At 40.0% G+C, this 22,384-nt stretch overlaps 2 protein-coding genes across 2 annotated transcripts; one reads left to right on the forward strand and one right to left on the reverse strand.

The window, feature by feature from the left end:
- Nucleotides 1-419: 419 nt before the first annotated feature.
- Nucleotides 420-8,861, forward strand: adhfe1 (alcohol dehydrogenase iron containing 1). The gene is made up of 14 exons (XM_060872504.1): nucleotides 420-1,169; nucleotides 1,736-1,785; nucleotides 1,906-1,949; nucleotides 2,495-2,548; nucleotides 4,193-4,347; nucleotides 4,593-4,789; nucleotides 5,492-5,569; nucleotides 5,699-5,804; nucleotides 6,070-6,222; nucleotides 6,716-6,814; nucleotides 6,956-7,034; nucleotides 8,222-8,318; nucleotides 8,422-8,579; nucleotides 8,696-8,861. Exons 1-14 carry the CDS (start codon nucleotides 1,117-1,119, stop codon nucleotides 8,777-8,779), a joined length of 1,407 nt encoding a protein of 468 aa, XP_060728487.1. The 5' UTR covers nucleotides 420-1,116; the 3' UTR covers nucleotides 8,780-8,861.
- Nucleotides 8,862-8,903: 42 nt separating this feature from the next.
- vcpip1 (valosin containing protein (p97)/p47 complex interacting protein 1) lies at nucleotides 8,904-18,014 on the reverse strand. Its single transcript, XM_060872492.1, has 3 exons — nucleotides 15,301-18,014; nucleotides 12,310-12,396; nucleotides 8,904-11,579 (listed from the first exon to the last, which is right to left on the reverse strand). The coding sequence occupies exons 1-3, from the start codon at nucleotides 17,885-17,887 to the stop codon at nucleotides 10,927-10,929; spliced, it is 3,327 nt and encodes a 1,108-aa protein (XP_060728475.1). The 5' UTR covers nucleotides 17,888-18,014; the 3' UTR covers nucleotides 8,904-10,926.
- Nucleotides 18,015-22,384: the final 4,370 nt, after the last annotated feature.

Consider the following 22,384-nt stretch of genomic DNA (forward strand, 5'->3'; position numbering starts at 1 on the left):
TTTCATTGGTTGTTGCAAATCTTACCCAGATAGTGCTATTTTCTGATTGGCTATTGTGTAGCCTCTTTTTTTGATTGGCTGATAAGTGTCAGGCTCTGCTAAGAACTCCAGGTGACGCGCTTGATTCCTGACCCCGTCCCATAGAGACAACGGTGCGGACTGATACATTTTGAGCGCTGCGGCATATGATAAATAGTCAAAAAGTTTTTCTGCGTGAGAAATACAATGTGTAGCGGGAGAGCGTGATAAAAGACCGAAATGCGTGACTGTCACTCTCAATGCGTGATACTTAAGATCCTTGTGTATGTGTGTGAGTGTGTGTTGCGCACTGATTTGTCATACATGCCGTAAAATGACGCACATGCGCGTTGCATCATTTTAGTGTCGTAAAGCATATAGTCTGCAATTCGGAAGCGGGACGCAGATCAGGACAATAACAGGGTCAGGACGCAGATCAGGACAATAACAGGGTCAGGACGCAGATCAGGACAATAACAGGGTCAGGACGCAGATCAGGACAATAACAGGGTCAGGACACAGATCAGGACAATAACGGTGAGGACACAGATCAGGACAATAACAGGGTCAGGACGCAGATCAGGACAATAACAGGGTCAGGACGCAGATCAGGACAATAACAGGGTCAGGACGCAGATCAGGACAATAACAGGGTCAGGACGCAGATCAGGACAATAACGGTGAGGACACAGATCAGGACAATAACAGGGTCAGGACGCAGATCAGGACAATAACAGGGTCAGGACGCAGATCAGGACAATAACAGGGTCAGGACACAGATCAGGACAATAACGGTGAGGACACAGATCAGGACAATAACAGGGTCAGGACGCAGATCAGGACAATAACAGGGTCAGGACGCAGATCAGGACAATAACAGGGTCAGGACGCAGATCAGGACAATAACAGGGTCAGGACGCAGATCAGGACAATAACAGGGTCAGGACGCAGATCAGGACAATAACAGGGTCAGGACGCAGATCAGGACAATAACAGGGTCAGGACGCAGATCAGGACAATAACAGGGTCAGGACGCAGATCAGGACAATAACAGGGTCAGGACGCAGATCAGGACAATAACAGGGTCAGGACGCGGTCATGGTCAGTCGCGACAGGGTGACACACTTACTGAGGCAGTTGGCCGCTCAGGCGTAAGTCAAACAGTATCCACAAATCCAACAATGAAGCACATAATAACGCATAATTAATACGCATATAACAATCATACATATATAATGATATAACTGAATGCTGCACAACTTTAAACCTGCACGTTTTCTCAACTCTGGATCTGTCTAAATATCTGTTTACACTGATTTTATAAGCTATGACTAATATCACCAAATATCATATAGTGTGTGTAACAGCTCCCACTTTGTAGCTTTGCACAAACCCACGTTTATTTACAATTATGTGCATGATAAAGTGGAATACAGACCTGTATATTAAAGATAATGCATATAGAAGCATATTTAATAATAATAATTCATACTTAATCAAAAGTTCAGTCATTTATACATGCAGCTTGTGAATGAAAGTGAATTTTAAGGTAGTTAAGATTTTATTGATATTTACGTTATTTATGAATCGAGCCATAAATGTGTCATGTGTGTGCATTTCCATTTCAATACAGTTACACATAACTTTATTTAGAGGTCAGAGCATTTTGCCTGCCAGTGGATCCTTTGTTAAAATCCCATGGGATACTTATTAACAGGTGCAGATGTCCTGCTCACTCCACACATCCTGTCCACATCTGTCAGTCAGGTATGTTTCACCCACGAAAGAGAACACAAAAGTAAATACAATCAGTAATACTTGTCACAGAAGAATATTTAGGTTGTACATTTTTGGATGAGCTGAACTGACAACTTTCTTTGTGTCCAGATGCTGGTCAGGTCAATGGGAGAAAAACTGACTATGCTTTTGAGGTTGGTATCAGTCCTACACCTTATCATTAATGGTGCTGCTCCATTTAACCAATTAATTGTAGTTTAATAGCAAATGTCTGAACATGTGTCATTTAATTGCACTTTATAACACTTAACCTCCAGTGTGGGACACGGTGGCTTAGTGGTTAGCACGTTCGCCTCACACCTCCAGGGTTGGGGTTCGATTCCCACCTCCGCCTTGTGTGTGTGGAGTTTGCATGTTCTCCCCGTGCCTCGGGGGTTTCCTCCGGGTACTCCAGTTTCCTCCCCCGGTCCAAAGACATGCATGGTAGGTTGATTGGCATCTCTGGAAAATTGTCCGTAGTGTGTGAGTGAATGAGAGAGTGTGTGTGTGTGTGCCCTGCGATGGGTTGGCACTCCGTCCAGGGTGTATCCTGCCTTGATGCCCAATGATGCCTGAGATAGGCACAGGCTCCCCGTGACCCGAGGTAGTTCGGATAAGCGGTAGAAGATGAATGAATGAACCTCCAGTGTGTTCTAATGGATTGTGGAGATTTTAATCATTTCTTTATCTTGTTTTTCAGATGGCTTGCTCAAATGTCAGATATGGAAAGGGTGTGACCAGAGAAATTGGCATGGTAATAGATTTATTTTATAAAAATAAGAGCAAGCATTTGTGGTATTCAGCTATTGGCATTCAGTTATTGGTACCAAATAGCTGTTGTAGAGATGGCATGTGACTTGCTGAATGATAAAATGTAAATAGAAAATCTCTAGAGTAACTTTGCAAACTATTACTTAGTAGTATTTAAACATATTTAAGAAACTATGACCAAAAAACCATTTTTATACAATGTTCATCATCACCATAATTATATACACAATATATCACTTCTTTATTTTATAAAATATATTTTATTTTGACTTTGGCCCATTTCTATAAATGGTGCTAATAATTCTGCAGTTTTGTGTAACATGCATTACTTCAGTTTTTACATTTTCCTACTAATATAATAGATCTCTACAGGGCTGGATAATAAAAAATTGCCACGTGGACCAGGGCTGGTATAGAATAATAATGTTTCTTAAAAATATTCTTCTCAAGAACCAAGACATAAAAAAAACAACAACTAGAAAGCACATATCAAGTGCTGAATTCTAAGTTATGGTATGAAATAAAAACATTTATAAACTCCAGTGCATGTAAATTAGCCATTTTTGATAACATTACATTTACAGCATTTGGCAGACACTCTTGTCCAGAGCGAATTACATTATCTCATATTTATACAACTGAGCAATTGAGGGTTAAGGGCCTTGCTCAGGGGCCCAGCGGTGGCAGCTTGGTGGACCTGGGATTGAACTCACAACCTTCTGTTTGGTAGCACAACACCTTAACCACTAGGCCACCACATGCCCTCACCCCATGATAAGGTATTTCATAATACTGTATATTCATGGAAGTCTAAACCCCTAACTCCATTTAATAAGCTATTGTGTCACTGATTGTAGATTTACTTGCACTTCAGAAAGCTCAGAAACACAGTTACAGCTGGGCAACATTTACATCAAGGATTGTGTTTGAGATTTTGATGAATACATCTAATCATTCTCTTTTGATACAAAACCCAGGACTCAGACACAAACCCTGTAGCAGAGATAGTGGGAATGAGAATTAATGGCTTAAAAGACACTGCTGGTATCAACCTGACTAGTCAGTATAAGAAACTTGTTATGACTAATGCTTCACAGGCCGTTTTGTTGTGCACCACAATAATTGCAAGTAATGTTTATATCCTATCAAAATAGGAGTTGTATATCACAGCATTTTAAAAAAATGACAAGATAATTATTTGGCCTAAGTGGCTCATTTTCCTGATATTTAACACAGAAATTTTGCCCTCAGTACTGGCACAATTCTCATTCTTCATGTTTTCAGCGTTACATCTGTTTATTGATAGCAGTTACTGAAATAAAGCAGGAGTCAGACCAAACACCACTGAAGGGGAAAGCATTCTTCTGATAACCATTAATTTTGCTTTACACCAGCTTTATCTAAGTGAAATTTGACTTGTGAATTCAACAAGCCTTGGACTTGTGAGCTATCAGAAACCACAGAAAGTGGATGGGACTGTATTCACTTTGGTAGCAAAAAAAATATTTTAAATGTCTAAGTCAGCTCTCTTGTAGTTATTGGTCATAAATTTGGAACCAGTTACTCTTTTTAAACTGAATGTAAATTTGTATATACTGTAATTAGTATTTTTGAAATGTTTTGTTAGGACTTGCAGAATTTGGGTGCACAAAATGTGTGTTTGATGACAGACAGGAACTTGTTCAGTTTGCCTCCAGTAACAGCAGTGCTGGACTCTCTAGCCAGACATGGCGTGAAGTACGAATGCTATGACAATGTGAGGGTGGAACCTACGGATTCTAGGTGAAGTATATATGTGTGTTTGTATGTATGTAGTAAAAACATAAAGTGTAACTCAGCGAACACTGAACTGTGAATGTCTGATTTCCTATAATACATAATTGACTCAGCTGAACCCAGTTTGAGCTGTAGCTATGTTTTAATAACAGAGCATTAAATAATATTTTTGGTGTAATCGAAATCTCTATATTAGGAGTCTACATTCTCCTTAGTTTGAAAGACAATATCGTTTTCCCTCCTATTTGTAGTTTTAAAGCAGCAATTGAGTTTGTGAAGAAAAGAAATTTTGATGCGTATGTAGCTGTGGGTGGTGGCTCTGTGATTGACACCTGTAAAGCTGCCAATCTTTATGCATGTCACCCGGAGGCTGACTTTCTGGATTTCGTCAATGCACCAGTTGGCAAAGGAAAACCAATAACACGATCACTGAAGCCTCTTATTGCAGGTATTTGTGTGTTAGCTCATTTAAGGAATACTGATACCTATAGGTAATATCAGGTTTATGCTTTTAATGCTTGACATAAAAGCATGTATTATTGTGTATGTATAATACGTGTATGTATTAAGCATGTATTATTTTTTCTGACAATCCCGACTATATTTATTCAGTGTTTTAGTCCAATTTCACCTTGTTAAATGTCACTTCTTAGTGATAGATAGATAAAATAGAAAATTTGCAACCTTATAGTCACATTCATGTTGTGGAAGCTGAAATTATGAATCTCATTTGAGTTACAATTTCAGATTATAAATGTCAAATAAATTCAGGGTAAACATCTTAGTTATTCAGACCCAACAAATCTTGCTCGACTTAGAAAATGAATCCAATGGCAATAGATAAAATTGTATATTACCCCTAACTCTAATGGTAAATAATACTTCAGTTAATATACATTTATTAATACTGATACTTTAAAGTCTTATTCAACTAAAAATAAAAAAACCTAAGTAAAATATTCAGCAAATGTTTATTTATGCTGTATCAAAAAAATCTATTTATCTATTGTATAATCTAATGGCCGTTATATCATACCATATCAAATCGTGCAAGCTCCTTTTAGACAATGTACTGTAGAGTGTACCATAAAAAGACCTATAGGTTTTTTCGATGTAATAAAGTTTATTGCATGTATGTGTGTATTTTCAGTTCCCACTACAGCAGGTACAGGGAGCGAGACCACAGGAGTAGCAATATTTGATTTTGAAGAACTTAAGGCCAAAACAGGTGTGAAAATAATTTTGAATGAATATAACTTTGTCAGTTTTTAAAACCATTTAAAGTGGCATTTATTTTTTAGCTATCTTTAGATTTAGAATTTGTTTTATATCAAGGTTCCTGCATTTTGTTTCACAGGCATAGCAAATCGATCACTGAAGCCTACTTTAGCGATGGTGGATCCACTTCACACACTGCACATGCCGGACAGAGTGGCTGCTAACAGTGGCTTTGATGTACTTTGGTACGATTCAGTGCACACTTTTGTGTACGGTTACTAAAATACTGGAATTCATACTTTACATCTTTTCTCATTTCAACCCTTGCTCTCTCTCTCTCTCTCTCTCTCTCCCTCTCTCTCTCTCTTTCTCTCTCTCTCTCTCTCACTCTTTCTCTCTCTCTCTCTCTCTCTCTCTCTCTCTCTCTCTCTCTCTCTCTCTCTCTCACTCTCACTCTTTCTCTCTCTCTCTCTGTCTCTCTCTCTCTCTCTCTGTCTCTCTCTCACATAGCCATGCTTTGGAATCCTACACTGCTTTGCCATATAACATGAGGAGTCCATGTCCCACCAACCCCATCACCCGACCTGCTTATCAGGGCAGCAACCCAATCAGCGATGTCTGGGCAAGACATGCACTCTGTATAGTAGCCAAGTACTTAAAACGGTACATCAAAGTTTACAGTACTAGATAAGAAATAAAGAGACATAGCATGGCACGGATGACATTTCCATAACAAAGTGCATTAACACTGGGAGTTGATGTTGTTTATCTCTTAGCTGTTGTTATAGAAGGGCATAATGTTATGGAAAAAAAAGAATTAATGGTGGAGTTTAGTGGTGAAGCCTGATGCCAAAGCTGAGCGCACACTGGAGTTTATTATTTCCCATTAACATCTCAAAATGCTTTTTCCCACTTATACCAGAGCAATTTGTATTTATTAAGATACATTTTATACATTTGTTGTTGTTTTTAATGTTTTTAATGACAGTTCAGCCAGCTCAGTAGATCAATAGATCAACAATCAATAGATCTCTCTCTCTCTGAGTTAATAAGATTTCTAGATTACCAGTAAATCTGGCCAGTATTATGCACAATCTGAGCTGTGTTGTTCGGGTAAATAAAATGTTTGAGGAAAAACTATCATTGTGTGTGTCAGGGCGGTGCGTAATCCAGATGATGTAGAGGCACGCTCCAGCATGCACCTGGCAAGTGTGTTTGCTGGGATCGGCTTTGGGAATGCAGGAGTTCATTTATGGTAAATCTTCTCATTTACATATATCATTTACTGAAAATGTAATTAACCTTCCAAAGATTACTTGAATTTTATGTATTGGCTGATATAACAAGAAAAAAATGATGAATCTTGTCCTATTCAACACAAGCTACTTTATTTCAGTCATGGAATGTCATATCCTATTTCTGGGAACATCAAAACCCATAGAGCTAGAGGATACAACGTGGACCATCCATTAGTGGTAAGTCCTACGCAATAAGAAACATTTGAAACTGCCAGTAAACAGACTACAGAATTATGGAAATCCTTAACTTTGAATAAAAAAGTACAATCATCAATATCATGATGGTATTACTAAGTACACCCATCACATTTTTGTAAATATTTTATTATATCTTTTCATGTGACAACACTGAAGAAGTGACACTTTGCTACAGTGTAAAGTAGTGAGAGTACAGCTTGTATAACAGTGTAAATTTGCTGTCGCTTCAAAATACTAAACCCCTGGCCACAAAAGTGAGTACATCCCTAAGTGAAAATGTCCAAATTGAGCCCAAAGTGTCAATATTTTATGTGGTCATCATTATTTTCCAGCACTGCCTTAACCCTCTTGTGCATGGAGTTAACCAGAGCATCACAGGTTGCCACTGGAGTCCTCTTCCACTCCTCCATGATCACGGAGCTGGTGAATGTTAGAGACCTTGCGCTCCTCCACCTTCCATTTGAGGATGACCCACAGATGCTCAATAGGGTTTAGGTCTAGAGACATGCTTAGCCAGTCCATCACCTTTACCCTCAGCTTCTTTAGCAAGGCAGTGTTCATCTTGGAGGTGTGTTTGGGGTCGTTATCATGTTGTTATGCTGCCCTGCGGCACAGTCTCTGAAGGGAGGGGAATCATGCTCTGCTTCTGTATGTCACAGTACATGTTGGCATTCATGGTTCCCTCAGTGAACTCTAGCTCCCCAGTGCCGACAGCACTTACGCAGCCCCAGACCATGACACTCCCACCTCCATGCTTGACTGTAGGAAAGACACACTTGGCTTTGTACTTCCCACCTGGTTGCCGGCCCACACGCTCAACACCATCTGAACCAAATAAGTTTATCTTGGTCTCATCAGACCACAGGACATGGCTCCAGTATTCCATGTCCTTTGTCTGTTTGTCTTCAGCTTTTGAAGGGACAACAAATTTACACTGTTATACAAGCTGTACATTCACTAATTTACATTGGAGCACAGTGTCATGTCTTCTTTGTTGTCACATGAAATGATAAAATATTTACAAAAATGTGAGGGGTGTACTCACGCCTGTGAGATACTGTATGTCCAGCATTGATGTGTATTTTCATTAAAAATAACTAGCAACCATATCTGTGCAATGCTTACTTGTATACTTATATGATTTTGCATGTGGATGATACCTGAAGCCTCATGGCCTCTCTGTTGTTCTCACTTCTCCTGCTGTGTTTGCCTTCACTGCCTGCATGTGCCCAGAGCGCCACCTAGATGCAGCGGAGATACTGGGTAATGGACAAAAGACGTACCCTTTTTTTGTACCGTGTAGACCAGACCCTTATGTATGTATAAATATATACATTGTGTGTGTTTGTGTGTATGTGGACATAAGGTGCTGATGTAAGGAATGTGAAGACAGAAGATGCTGGACTGGTGTTGGCAGACATTCTGAGGAACATCCTGTATGACCTGGATGTGGAAGATGGCTTGTCTGAAATTGGCTACAGTAAAGAGGACATTCCTGATTTGGTGAAGGGAACTATTCCACAGGTTGGCTGTTCTTTGTTTCGGATTAGTTCTCTCAAAAAAATTGTATAGATGGTATAGTTTTCTACATTTGTATGTGTATATTTGTGTGTGTGTGTGTGTGTGTGTGTACTTTGCAGGAGCGTGTAACTAAACTCTCACCAAGACGTCACACTGAAGAGGATCTGACTCGTTTGTTTGAAGCATCCATAAAACTGTACTAAACTTGCGCAGTCATTTGAAATCTGCCATATTTATGTACAAAGGACAAACCAAATGTAATTTTAATGAGTTATGAGTGCAAAGTTCACCATAATTTATCTAGTAAAAGAAATGTAGTCAGTAATATAGTATTTCTGCAGTCAGACTGTAACTTTATTTTGTTGTTAGACCAAAAATTTATTGCACATGCAAACTGCAAATTCTTTAGCTGTGTGGGAACTTCAGATTAAACAGAAGAAACGAATCAAAAGAAGAAAAAAACAAATCTATATACAGGATAAAGTACAATATATACTATATATTACAGGCCATCACCCCATCAGAAAGATCACTTATAAAAACAACTGATCTCTTTTGAATTTGAACTTTGGCCTTATCATTACCAACATTAAGGAATAGTGCTTAGAAACATTCTTCTCTGCCTCTAATGGTCCAACAGAAATATACTTCATTATTCTTAACATTGTGATAACTCTATACAGGTGAAATATATCAAGCAATAAAATAAAATAATGAGCTAAGAAATGTCTTTTTCTGGTTCTTCAATTTTTCTATTTTGAATCTCAGGTAATGTGTTCATCAAACTGGAAAAGTCCAAGTCCACATTCAAGGCTACGCTCCACTCTACAGTAAGCTTATGCCACTGCTTACTTCCATTCAGAGAGGTTCACGCCACCCAAAGTTTTATTTACATGAGACACTCTCTTTGAAAAAGGGCTCAAAGGGAGTGAACCAGCCTTGCATCATAAAAAAAAACTTTGCAAAAACTAATTTTACACAGTTGGGGAATAAATTTACAGATAAATGAATAGAGTTGTCTGAGCTACCTTTAGCTGAGATGTAATCAAAAGCATTTAGGCATAAAATTAGACAAGACAATGAAACTAATTTTGATTGTGGTGAAGGAAGAAAAGTGTTGTGAGGAGTGTATGCTGTGGGTTGTAAGTAAACCTTAGTGACCATTAAGGCTGTGTGGATATGCATGGACAATGGCAGCACATGTACAAGGCCACCACTAGCAAAAAAAAAAAAAAAAAAAAGCGCCTTCTAAATAAGACCCGTCTTAATGATAAAGGAGTAGAGCTTTGGTCAGGTCATCCCAGCCAGCTTGTTATTCAATGTCCCTGCCCGACCCAGTAGATTCATACAATGCACAGCTTTACTCAACCTGGAGAAATTAAATGCAACTCAACTTTTTTAAACTTCATCTAAGCAGACAAGTGTGCAACAACATCCACGTGGAGGATAGTAGTCACACCAGATTCATGCCGTTCAGCAAATATTTACACTCAGCTTAAGGGCAAGAATCGGTCAATCAGTGCTCCTCTGCTTTAGTAAAGATGTATAATACTGTACAAGCGTCTCTCACATAACAATCTCAAGACAAGCCTCAAGCACTGCTTTGATCTTTAGCGTTACTAATTCAGAGGATTATATTTTGTGATACGGTAGCTTTTTACTGTCAAATATAATATAACAACAGCACGTTAAGCATAGCACTGTGTGCCAGAATTAAACATAAATTCCTTTCATTTATATTTTTAAACATTTGTGTCATTGTGACTTGAATACCAAGAGAAGGCAGATCTAACCTGGTCACAAAATTAGGTAAGAAGCGGTATCCAGAAAGGAGCTTCCTACTGACACCTTTTATTTAATCCACACACGGCTTAATCTGAAGAAGAAAAGAACACAGTCCATAGCGCTATAGACCCTACCAATAGTATCACTGTGCATACACAATCAACCAGGTGTAAACTATGATCACTGCATTACTTCTGAACAGTGCATCCAAACTACATTTAGACAATTAGAAGTCCTTTTATGTTCACAGCAAACTAACACACACCCTATATCTATATCTGTGGCTGGGTAAATGTATTTTGTAGCTGATTTAAGAGTATAAACTGCTACAGAAGGCTTTGTGTATTGAACGTCAGTTGCACTTGGTTGTTGAGTGTCTATGTAAAGCATGAGTGTTAAGTGTGCGTGTTACAATATATAGAGAAAGCACATTTTTACCAGCACCTTTGCTCAACTTCAAGCCCCTTATGACAATTACTCATGAATGCATTTGAACACCTCACATACAGTAATTGATTAGTATGACCACTGGGTGAGTAGATGTGCATGAGTGTGAAAAAGGACATCATAAGGACTGGTCCATGGGCTCAGAGATGCTCGGAGACTCTGCTCCCTGGCTCCTTTCCTCTTGCTCATCTAGATCTTCCTTTTCATTCTGCTTAGTAGCAGTGCTAGGTGTGGTCTGTTGCCGTAAGTGTTTGTCCATAGACGCCTGTATATTTGAGACCATCTCCTGCAGACGGCGCCGTTGAGCCTCAATCGCTGTGGGCTCTAATTCTAATTCTCGACACCCTTCACGCAGGGTGAGCATGCCTGGAGCAACACGCACCAGCTCTTCCCTAGACCGTGCTAGCCCCTCCTCCTGTACACTGCCACTCAGGTCCACACCATTGCTGTGTTCTCGCCTGATTGGATGGTGCTCATGTGAGGTGGAGCCCAGTGAATGACCTTTGCCCTGGAAAGCAGTAACTGTCTGCTCCTTCTTGCGCACCACCCCTCCACTGCCCAATTTCAGGCCATGAGCAGGGCTTCCCTCACGATTGCGAGAGGGAGCCTCAGAACACAACAGAGCTTCTTGAATAATCTCCTCCACGTTAGGGCCCACTGGGAAGTGGCCAGCAGCATCCACACATAGTTCCAAACGCTCCTCTGCTGCGTTAAACACAAATGTCTTACCAGTCAAATGTGGAAGAGTGCAGTGCTTCCCATCCAACAGACCTGAAGTTGATCATAGACAGACACAAGAACACACACAGACATTAAAAATCATTTTGTTTAGTAAAGCTAACTGTTTAGTCTTTATATTTGTACATTTTGAATTGTGATTAATGTTAGAAAGTCTATTCGGTCTTTTATGTTCTGTAATTAGCTAAAATATAAAAGTAATTTTTTATATGACACCTAAACGACACTGTAAATGAAACATAATCGATCATTTTGTCCTTCTTTTATTTCCAAGTGACCAAAACCTAAGTACTAGGATACCTTTCTGACCTGACACTATGTGATTTGTCCAGATTTGCAGATACACACAAAAAAAAACGTATTCACAGAAAGCACACACACATTAATAAAACACTGCTTAACATGGCCGACATCTGTGTGAATCTGTGCGTCTGGTGCATAACCGGGGTTATGAATGGGGTTGGCTGTATTCTGAATGAAATGGACAGTTGGACAGTAGGTAGTTCCTGTGTCTCTATGCACCAGTTGATCTTCTGCATGTCTGTCCATTACGGCTGTTCCATGCTTGAGAATTTATCCACCATCATTGGTGGACATCACATGTTTAATAACGTCCTGATAGTTTCCACTCATTAAAATGACCCTCAAACCAGTTGAAGAATGTGCATGTCTACTATCAGGGATGAAAAACTACACTATTGTTGTACAAAATGTTATTTCAAAACAAACAAACTACCACCAACTAAAAAACAGGGAGACTTACCCATATCTTTCTTTACAATGTTATAGAAGACTCCTCCTTGCTGAAACAAATGAGGTAACTTCTTAGCATATGACCACACATCCTCACCTGAGAGACAGGGAAAGAAAAGCAAACTTGCAGGTTTATGAAAACAATACTGAAAGTGAGATTCGAGTCTTACGAGACATCTTACATATTACCTATCTTTATAAAAAATCTGCTTGTGCTGGAGAAATTTTGTGCTGTATATATTTTGTGTTCAAATTATGTTTGTATTCATGTTTGTAAGAAGAATATATACAACACTGCTTTAACAATTTGTTAATATGAATGTTTTATAGTATACAGTGATACCTCGAGATACGAGTTTAATTCGTTCCGTGACTTTGCTCGTATCTCAAATTGCTCGTATCTCAAAGCAATTTTCCCCATTTAAATTCATTGAAATCCCATGAATCCGTTCCAGCTCGCAAAATTCCACTCCAGTTGTTTTGTTTATGTGTTTTGAATATGAAAAATGTACAGTACCTGTATTTATAAATGACAAATATTGTATAAAAACATACAGTAATAAAAGAGAATGTTAAAAAAATAAACTGGTTTTACTTTACGGAAGATGCGCACGGAGGTGTTGAGGGAGGAGTAAACAGGCGGAGGAGTTAGGAGGAATTACACTTTCACTTTCGTTCACTTACTCGCACTCTTAATGCTACTTTACACTTAAATGGAACTTAACTAAACTTCACTAAAATTAACGAACTTAACTGAAATTCTCTTAACTTAACTGAACTTAATTGTTACAATTTCTGTTTTCTTTACATTAATTTTGCTTAATTTTCTTCATCGCTTTCCTCACTAACATCTGCCGGTGGTTTTAATAAAAACCTGTCCGGTCGGCATATCAGATACGGTGTAGTCGCACAAGTTCAATTTTTTAACGGATCCAACGCTCAAAACCGAAAATTACGGATCCGCAGATGGTCGCCACCTCACGCAGCGACTTTACGACTCTCCATAGGAAATGAATGACTTCATGTTTACCGTCCGTCGTTTGACATGTGCAGTGGAAAGGCGGCTTTATATGTGTGTGTGTGTATATGTGTGTGTGCGCATATGTGTGCATGTGTGTGCGTATGTGTGCGTGTGTGTGCAGTTTACTCTGAATATTGTGGATTTTGCTTGATTTCTGATTACGGGACTGTTTATTCAGTAGGAAAAGGAAAAAGTGAAAATGGCGAAAATGAAAAAAGCTGTGGTAAAAAAATATGTATTTTGAAAAATATTTTTCATTTACATTTCATTCACTTATTCAAAGGTCTGTTGACAATTTTATGTTGTATTAAAGGGTTGACTGTATGCAATACACACTGTAAACAAACTATATGCAGCTGAATAGTGAGCAAGTGTTCTGACACTTTTGCCCACCTCATGAAACTGTGGTCTTCCGCCAAAGGTGTCATGTTCCAAGTGAACACATCTACATATAGTATCAGATATTCTAATCTATCGTCCCATATTCATCTTTTGATCTCAAACTCCAATTTGGCTTTTCAATTGTCCAATGGGGTTCAGGTCTGGGCTTTGTGAAGGCGCTTCAATATCGACTTTAATAAAGAATGTCTTAATGAAACTCGCCTTTCGCATCGTGTTGCTGGAACATGTTTAGAAACCTTAGTTTGGAGAAGACTAACAGACAATCTGTAGAAATGGTGAATTAGGTGTGAGTTAAGTGAGATAATAAACAAACAAAACAAACAAAAAAAATAGTGTAACAAGAAAACAAAAAGTCTACATTATTTACAGTTGATCATGCACTCAAAGCACCTCCCACTGGATAAAACTCACTCACTCACTCACTCATTTTCTACCGCTTATCCGAACTACCTCGGGTCACGGGGAGCCTGTGCCTATCTCAGGCGTCATCGGGCATCAAGGCAGGATACACCCTGGACGGAGTGCAAACCCATCGCAGGGCACACACACACTCATTCACTTACGCAATCACACACTTCGTACAATTTTCCAGAGATGCCAATCAACCTACCATGCATGTCTTTGGACCGGGGGAGGAAACCGGAGTACCCGGAGGAAACCCCCGAGGCACGGGGAGAACATGCAAACTCCACACACACAAGGCGGAGGCGGGAATCGAACCCCCAACCCTGGAGGTGTGAGGCAAACATGCTAACCACTAAGCCACCGTATCCCCCTGGATAAAACTGCGATATTTAATTGTTAGCGTTACTGTTAGCCACACGTTTTACACACTGATACATAATTATCCTCTCCCGATCCAGTGTACCTGATGAAGTATTTAGCAAGTAGCACACTAGAGGTATATGTCAAGTCTTTCACTTAAGGATTATGCACTAGCTGAGCCATTAGAAGCCATTAGCCATTAGAATGTATATAACCAATATAAATAGAAGCCCTCTATTTATATGGCAGAATTTCTTTGTCTTAATGGCATGACTGGTCTGATTTGTGGATCCATGTTGTCTAGGTTTCTTTACTTATTATTCTGTCCATACTTAATACTTCTTTAAGTGAAATAATCAACTATTTAAGCTATTAATTAAGCTACTGAGGCTAATGAGTCTCCTTGACCCATCTTGATAAAGGATGTTAGTGTTTATCAAGCAACATTACACATGTTCACAGAATTAAATTACTAATTAGTAGTGGACTGGATCAATAAATGTTAAACCTGATCAAATACTAACCCAGTGTTTCAGACCACTACTAATCCTAATACCAAGAATCCGTATTGCAGGCAATTTCTTGTCTGAAAAGGACTTTGTGGAAAAATATGACTTAAATAGTGTGATCTCACAAATTCCTTATAAATTCAATCATAGCAGTTTAAAATATAATTAACAGGACAAAGTATTATTTACTTTGGGATATGTTCACTGTAAAACTGATATTTTCACCAAGTAACCATATAATGTATATAGAAACTTTTAAATACGAACAAGGGCTGTTACAGCTTTTCAAAATGTTATGTCCTACCCATAAGTGTTGCAAGGAGACAGAGTGATGACATCTCCAGGTCAACGCTGTCTTGTATCTCTCGGCTGCTGGTTCTGCTGAGCCAAGGTTCCATTGGGGTATGAGTATTTATTTGTGTGTCTGGGACACTCTCCTTAAGCACTTCCACAGTGATGCGATCTCCGTGTTGCAGGGCCAGGGGCAAGTCCTGATGCTCAGGGGGTGGTGGGGGAAGTTCCCGGGGAGGAAAGCCATGTCGGATACACTGTTGGTGGGGCTGTACGTTGAAGGCTTGGGTGATGGCTTCCTGCAGTTCTGCATAGGTATTATTGGCTTGCAGCTGCAGTGTCGCCTGCCGCCCATCACTGGTTGTCACTCTGATCTTCTTCTGCCCACTAGGGGTCATACCTTTAGTGGGTGTGGGTGGAGCTGAGGAGGAGGCGGCAGGGGAGGCGGAGCGAGGCTCTGCACTCTGGTCTTGTATCTGCTGACGCTGTGAGCGTCGCCGTTGGGACAGAGCTGCCTGCTCGCTAATCTTATGCTGCAGATTCCGCTCTGTTTGGCTCATCACCAGTTCCTCTTTATGTAAGGTGCGGCCCTTCTGGCCTGTCAATATAATCTTTTGGGGAAGGTTTGCATCCAACTCCACTACCTGTCCACCCCCTTGCCCTTGGCCCTGCATGTGAGCACCCTCTATAGCCACTGGATTGTACTCCTCTGGGTTCTTCTTTGCTGTGTGGTGCAAAACTGTGTTCACCACCTTCTGCACTAGAATCTCACTGCCAAACTCTCCTGGGAAATGCTTTGTGACAAGGCGCATTGCAACCTCATAGACATTGCTATTCAATGCTAGGTCTAATTCATACTGGAACCAATAGACTGTCTCACGGACTACACGGCCTCCCCACTCAAGGGTAATGGGGAATGCCTCTGGCAAATTGTCATATTCCTTTCCTTCCCAGTAATGTTTAAAGCCACAACCACACTTACCACCCTGTGAGCGTGTGTTGGTACGGTCCCCATCTAGGTACACTATAGATCCATCACCACGGACATGCCGCACAGTGTTTCTGTGGCACCAGGTGCACGTAGATAGTGAACTGAGCTTGTAGTCAGGAACCAGTGCGTCCCTCTCAGGGCAGTAGGAGCATACCAAGTTATTCAATGGGAAGGTGTAGTTCTTGTCTCCCCGGAGAGTGCCATGAGTAGACTTTGCAAGGTTGTAAAGTTTTCCACCTGGTACTAACCACTCAGTCGGAACATGGAGTTCAGACAGTGCACTGCATATCAGACAGCGGTGCAGACGATTCTCCAGCACCAATTTTTTTGCTGCCTCTGTCACCTCTTCAGGCTGGATGCCAATCACCCCTGTTCGGCGGTAAACATACTGATGAACGTCAGCCACCAGTGCAGGATGGATACCATGTTTCTCAATAAAAACATCCTCCATGGCACTAACTAAACGAAGGAGGTATTTCTCCTGCAGGCTTCGATCTCCTCCGATAACACAGCCTCCACAGGGTTCCAGATTAACATACCTACAGATAAGCTCCTGCGGAACTCCCCAAGCCTTTGGAATAAGTGCAGCAGGCAGCTTTGGGAGTGGTATTCCTTTAATGCCCACTAGAGGAAGATAATGGTTCCTGGCTGAGCTGCTCCAAGCGATGCATATAGGCTTGTTCAGAGAGCCATCTTTTCCTCTGCATTGCTCCTCGGGCACCAGGCCAGGCAGAAACGTTGCCGAGTAGTCACCTGAGCTCCTCATTCCACTCAGAGAGTCCAGCAGGATTATGGGACGATGTAGGACATTGGCGAGTCCAAAAATATGTATGTTCCTCAATCCAAGAGGGACACCTTCTGGTGGCACAAACAAAGGGTCACACTCACTAATGATGTCCTGCCATTCCGCAGTGTCAATAAAGTCTTGAAACAGAGCTTTATAGCGATCCAGATTTTGCTTGAAGCTGAGCTTGAGGTTCTCTCTTAAGGCGTGCCAAAAAAGCTCACGACCCACCAAAGCCCTGGACACTGCATGCACCAGGCAATGACCGTCTCCGTCCACATGTACAGGAATAAGACATTCTTGGTTGTTGTTGGCTTTCTTGATCTCCTCCAGTGTATCATGTAGATAGATGAGGCTTCCAGATCTGTCCTTGCCATAGCCGACTGTACATATATGCTCCTGTTCTATAAGGAAAGCTCTGCCACCCAGCAGCGAGCAGTCAAACAGCTCACCTTGGTTTATCTCCCGGAGCAGTTTCGCTTTGCCCGTCTGTTTGTCCATCCCGTAACGGGTGAGAATCGGTGACAGCAGCTTGCAGTGATAATTAGACAAACCCATGACTTTCACCAACTCCGTGCTTTTCTTCGGGACTCCTGAAACGTCGAGCAAAGCGTTTCTCAGTAAATTATGAAGCACGACATCTGGATCAGTTACTTCTTCCACGTTTAACAGATCCTTGTGTTCGTGACGTTGTCCACATTCCGTGCACTCGATGCTAACTGAGCTACAAGCTGGAAAAAACAATCTCGCCTGACACTTAAAATCCGGACAAACACCTGATAGAATCCGCTTGTCCCTTTTCTTCGTACTTTGTCCTGAGGACATTTTGATTCGTGATACTTTTCTACTGTAATAACTTTATAAAACCATTATAATATCCTGTACAGTCCGTGTTGTTGTTTATCCGCTCAGATCAACACGGAAGCGGTTGTTTTTCTCCACCCACTGGCTCTTTTACGACGTCACTTTCCGGCACCAAAGCGGAAAGCCGGATGTTGTAGTTCTGTGTACAATAATAATGCGCTCTTCTACGGAATACTTACCTCACAAAAACATTCAAATTCATCTAAATTCACTTATAATAACTTGTAATCGGTTTATATATATATGTGTGTGTGTGCATAAAATACTGACAAGTGTAATTAGAAAGCAAAACAAATAGGAAATGTTTTACACTACAGCAACCAGAAAGCAAAGCTGTGTCGTAAAACAGCGCTCTGGTCAAACGAGACGTTTTACGGAAGTTTTATTTTTAGAGAACACGTGGTTTTGTTGGAGGGGGTATTTCCGAAGGCAGACTCTGTCACCGATTCACTGGTTGTGTTTTGTTGGATCTTTTTCAGTACTAACAATTGCAAACCAGGAACAACCCACAAGTTTGTGAGATCTGACCCAGTAATCGTCACAATTTGGCCCTTGTCTAATAAATACATTCCACTGTACCGTCAGAATCAGAATCAGAAGGAGCTTTATTGCCAAGCAGGCTTGCTTCCAGTACACAGAGACAACAACACAGACTAAAAATAAGATAAGAATAAAATATAAAATAAAAGCATTCATATGTAACTACAAATAGACAAAAAATAAATAAACTGTATGAAGATTATCAGGGTTATTCACTTCACCTGTCATTGGATGTAACGTTCTGGCTAATCAGTGTAGAAGACAAGAAACAGGACAGGAAATCTAATTCCTTAAGGCATGGCCCATAAACTGGCACAGTGAATTTTAAAGACTTAAGACAGCCATTAGATCATCCATAAGACACTGCATCATGACATCTGATACCCAAACCATATTACTATCAATTACCACACAACCTTTGAGTCACCTTGTTACGTCACCTCTTCCTTTCAGATTATGCAAACCACCTGCATGCGTTTCACTCCTCTAGGTTGTCAAAGCAAGAATTGAAATATTAACAGGAGGCCAGAATATTGTCAATATATTTCTGCATACACAGCCCTAATTGTGTTGAGCACATTTATCAATCAAATGAGGTTTAATTGATCAATATGGCGGGGTGCACGGTGGTTTAGTGGTTAGCACGTTTGCCTCACACCTCGAGGGTCGGGGTTCGATTCCCGCCTCCACCTTGTGTGTGTGGAGTTTGCATGTTCCCCCCGTGCCTCGGGGGTTTCCTCCGGGTACTCCGGTTTCCTCCCCCGGTCCAAAGACATGCATGGTAGGTTGATTGGCAACTCTGGAAAAATTGTCCCTAGTGTGTGATTGCATGAGTGAATGAGTGTGTGTGTGCCCTGCGATGGGTTGGCACTCCGTCCAGGGTGTATCCTGCCTTGATGCCCAATGATGCCTGAGATAGGCACAGGCTCCCCGTGACCCCGTGTAGTTCGGATAAGCGGTAGAAGATGAATGAATGAATGAATGATCAATATGGCTGTATTAAAAGAGCAGAAGTATATATATAAAGATACATATAAGAATTTTACATTCTTAGATTTGTTCTCCAGGAGTTGATTATATGCACAAATGAATTAAAACACAAGCGTCAGAAACAGGTGCCTCCACAAAAAGACCCAAACACAGGGATAGCAAAACAAACAGGGGAATTTATTTTAAATGAAAGAATTACAAACACATGGAAACACTGAGTGACTAAGGTAAAAAATAACAGAAAACCAATAGAGGACAGGAATAATTAGCTGAGGTAATCAGTGAAACATAGGAGAATGACAGCAGAGGCGGGAGGGGATAAAGATGGCAGGCAAACACACGTGAGAACGCAAAAACATAAACAAAAGCCAAACCCATCCCGAAACGCCCCCTAGTGTTCCATTAGGGAATTGTAAAAGCCATCATGACACGAGATGCTAAATCAAGGTCATAAAATTATAATGTGTGGCAAATAAAATACACTACCGCTTAAAAGCCAGAAAATCTCATTTTTACTATCCTATAGAAATTGTTGATAAGACATTGACATAATGTTTTTAGCTTGAAATAAGAATTTTGTCCTCCAAAATACTCTATTTGCAGCAGCACAGACTTGCAGACCGTTGGCATTCTAGCTGTCAAATTGTTAAGGAAATTGTCTATGTTCAATCTGCTCCCAGGAAACTCACACGGGTTGTTTCAACTGTACAGAGCATCACTCATAGAATAAATCAAAAGAAGTGTTTGTTTATTTTCCAAAATCAAGGGAATTTCTAGCTCCATAGGAGGAGGCGATCAGACTAGGAACTCAAACACTGAGTGCTCGGGAGTGGCATATATAGCTCGACAGAAAGAGAGAGAGAGAGAGAGAGAGAGAGAGAGAGAGAGAGAGAGAGAGAGAGAGAGAGAGAGGAGAAAATTGTTAGGTATGACTGTAATCAGGTTATGGGAAATGTAAATTATGTGCAAAGTGCAGACAGGGACTCCGGCAAGACTAGCTATGACAGCATAACTAAAAAGCTAGAAGGTGACACAGACATGAGGGCTTCCTGGGATGTAAAGCATCTCACCACTCCACAGTCTGCAAACCTGAGCAACTTGTTAGGGTGGTAAGCTGACAACATCCAGACATCCCAGTTCACCAAACTCTCTATGCCCATGAACCCTCCAGATCTACTCCTTTCTACGCTATTCATAAAAAGCTAGACAAAGCAAATGTGTTTTTAGCCTGGACTTAAACACTGTGGCACGAGACCATTAAGTGCTTTATAGGTCAATAATAGTATTTTATAATCAATGCGAAACTTGACTGAAAACCAATGCAATGAGGATAAGATAGATGTGATATGTTCATATCTTCTGGTTCTAGTTAGGATTCTATTTGCTCTAGGTGCTGTACACCTATCTTTTATGCATTTATCTAAGCATCCAGGCAGAAGCACAATACAAAAAAATCATTTAGCTCCTGGTTACACAGTTCTACCTTACTATGTACTACTGTAGAAAGTAAATTATTTATAATCGCATTCTCCAGTGTCACCCAGATGAGAATACATTCTTTTTTGATTCTAGTTCCTATTAAGGTTTCTGCCTCATATTGTCTCCAATGTTTCTGCCTCATATTGAAGTTTTTCCTTGCCACTGTCTGGCTTGCTCATTAGATAAACATAAAATACATTAAAAAAAAACATAAAGCTGACAATGAAAAATGAATTTAAATTCAGGTATAGGAGCTTCGGATAATGTTGAATTAGAATGGAGAAAATGTGTGATGTCTGTGGCCTTTGATTGTGGTATCGCTGTTGGTACTTTCTTCTTTTAGACAATTTTGTTTAGTGGCCAGACAACTTGGTTAGTTGCAAATGTTATCAGTCAGCATGCAGTGTGCATATTGGGAAAAAAATACCAAATGTCTTGCTATGGCTATACCCAATAATACCTATATACCTAACATGTTGATGCTGAAGAAAATGAATAACCTTATCCACCTTTCTGCAATTGCAGTTAAAATTGCACCCTTCCCAATGCTCTCCCATGGGGTAATCGATTGATTTACATAGGTGTAACCCAGTTCACTGACTGCCACTTACTTTGTTTTAACTCATGTACTTTCTACTATGATGGGTTCGAGTTCTCCTCAGCAGATTTCAGTATTACGACTGTGTGACATTTCGATTTGAAAAAGTACACTTTGAGCATGATATTATTGATAAACACTTTCAAAAGAGGGTATTATCAATGATGTTTCTTCCCAATAAAGAATGTTACCATACAATTATTTTCATCTTGACTTTTCAAGAACAGTGTCAGCAGATAATGGTTTCTCTTCTTTGGTAAAAATAGCATTATTATTTCAAGTGATTCTCAGTTTCAATAAAGTATGGTAGTAGCTGTATTTATGAGTTCTGTCTGTTATTATCTGGCCATTTTGTTATTTGTTTATTTAATTTATTTGATTTATAAAGTTTATTTTATTTTATAGATTAATTTGGTTTCTAGTTAATATTCAGTCATAAATAGAAATACCTTTCATACGTTTACTTTGCAGGGCAAAAACAAGACTTTTTCTGCTATATCATATTGTTTTATTTAGGAATAGGATCAGTTAAATTTGGGCACTTTTTTTTAGCAAATCCTCTAAGGCAACATAAGAAATATTAATTTATATAATACATGATTTTAAATAGCATTTTCCATCTGACATTGGTTGTTTGGGGCAGTGTTCGGTATTAAGGATTATATTCTCCTCATAAAGTAATGGTTTCATATAGACCTACTGTTTCTAGCAATCTGTCTTTACTCTACTGTGTGTGCGTATGTGTGTTTGTGTGTGTGTGTGTGTGTGTGTGTGAGAGCGAGAGAGAGAGAAATGGAGCTACTATAATCATACCTGATATTTGTGATGTCTTCTAGGGACGGTTAGATATC

This window comes from Tachysurus vachellii, chromosome 1 (genome assembly GCF_030014155.1).
Source record: "Tachysurus vachellii isolate PV-2020 chromosome 1, HZAU_Pvac_v1, whole genome shotgun sequence".
NCBI lineage: Eukaryota > Metazoa > Chordata > Actinopteri > Siluriformes > Bagridae > Tachysurus > Tachysurus vachellii.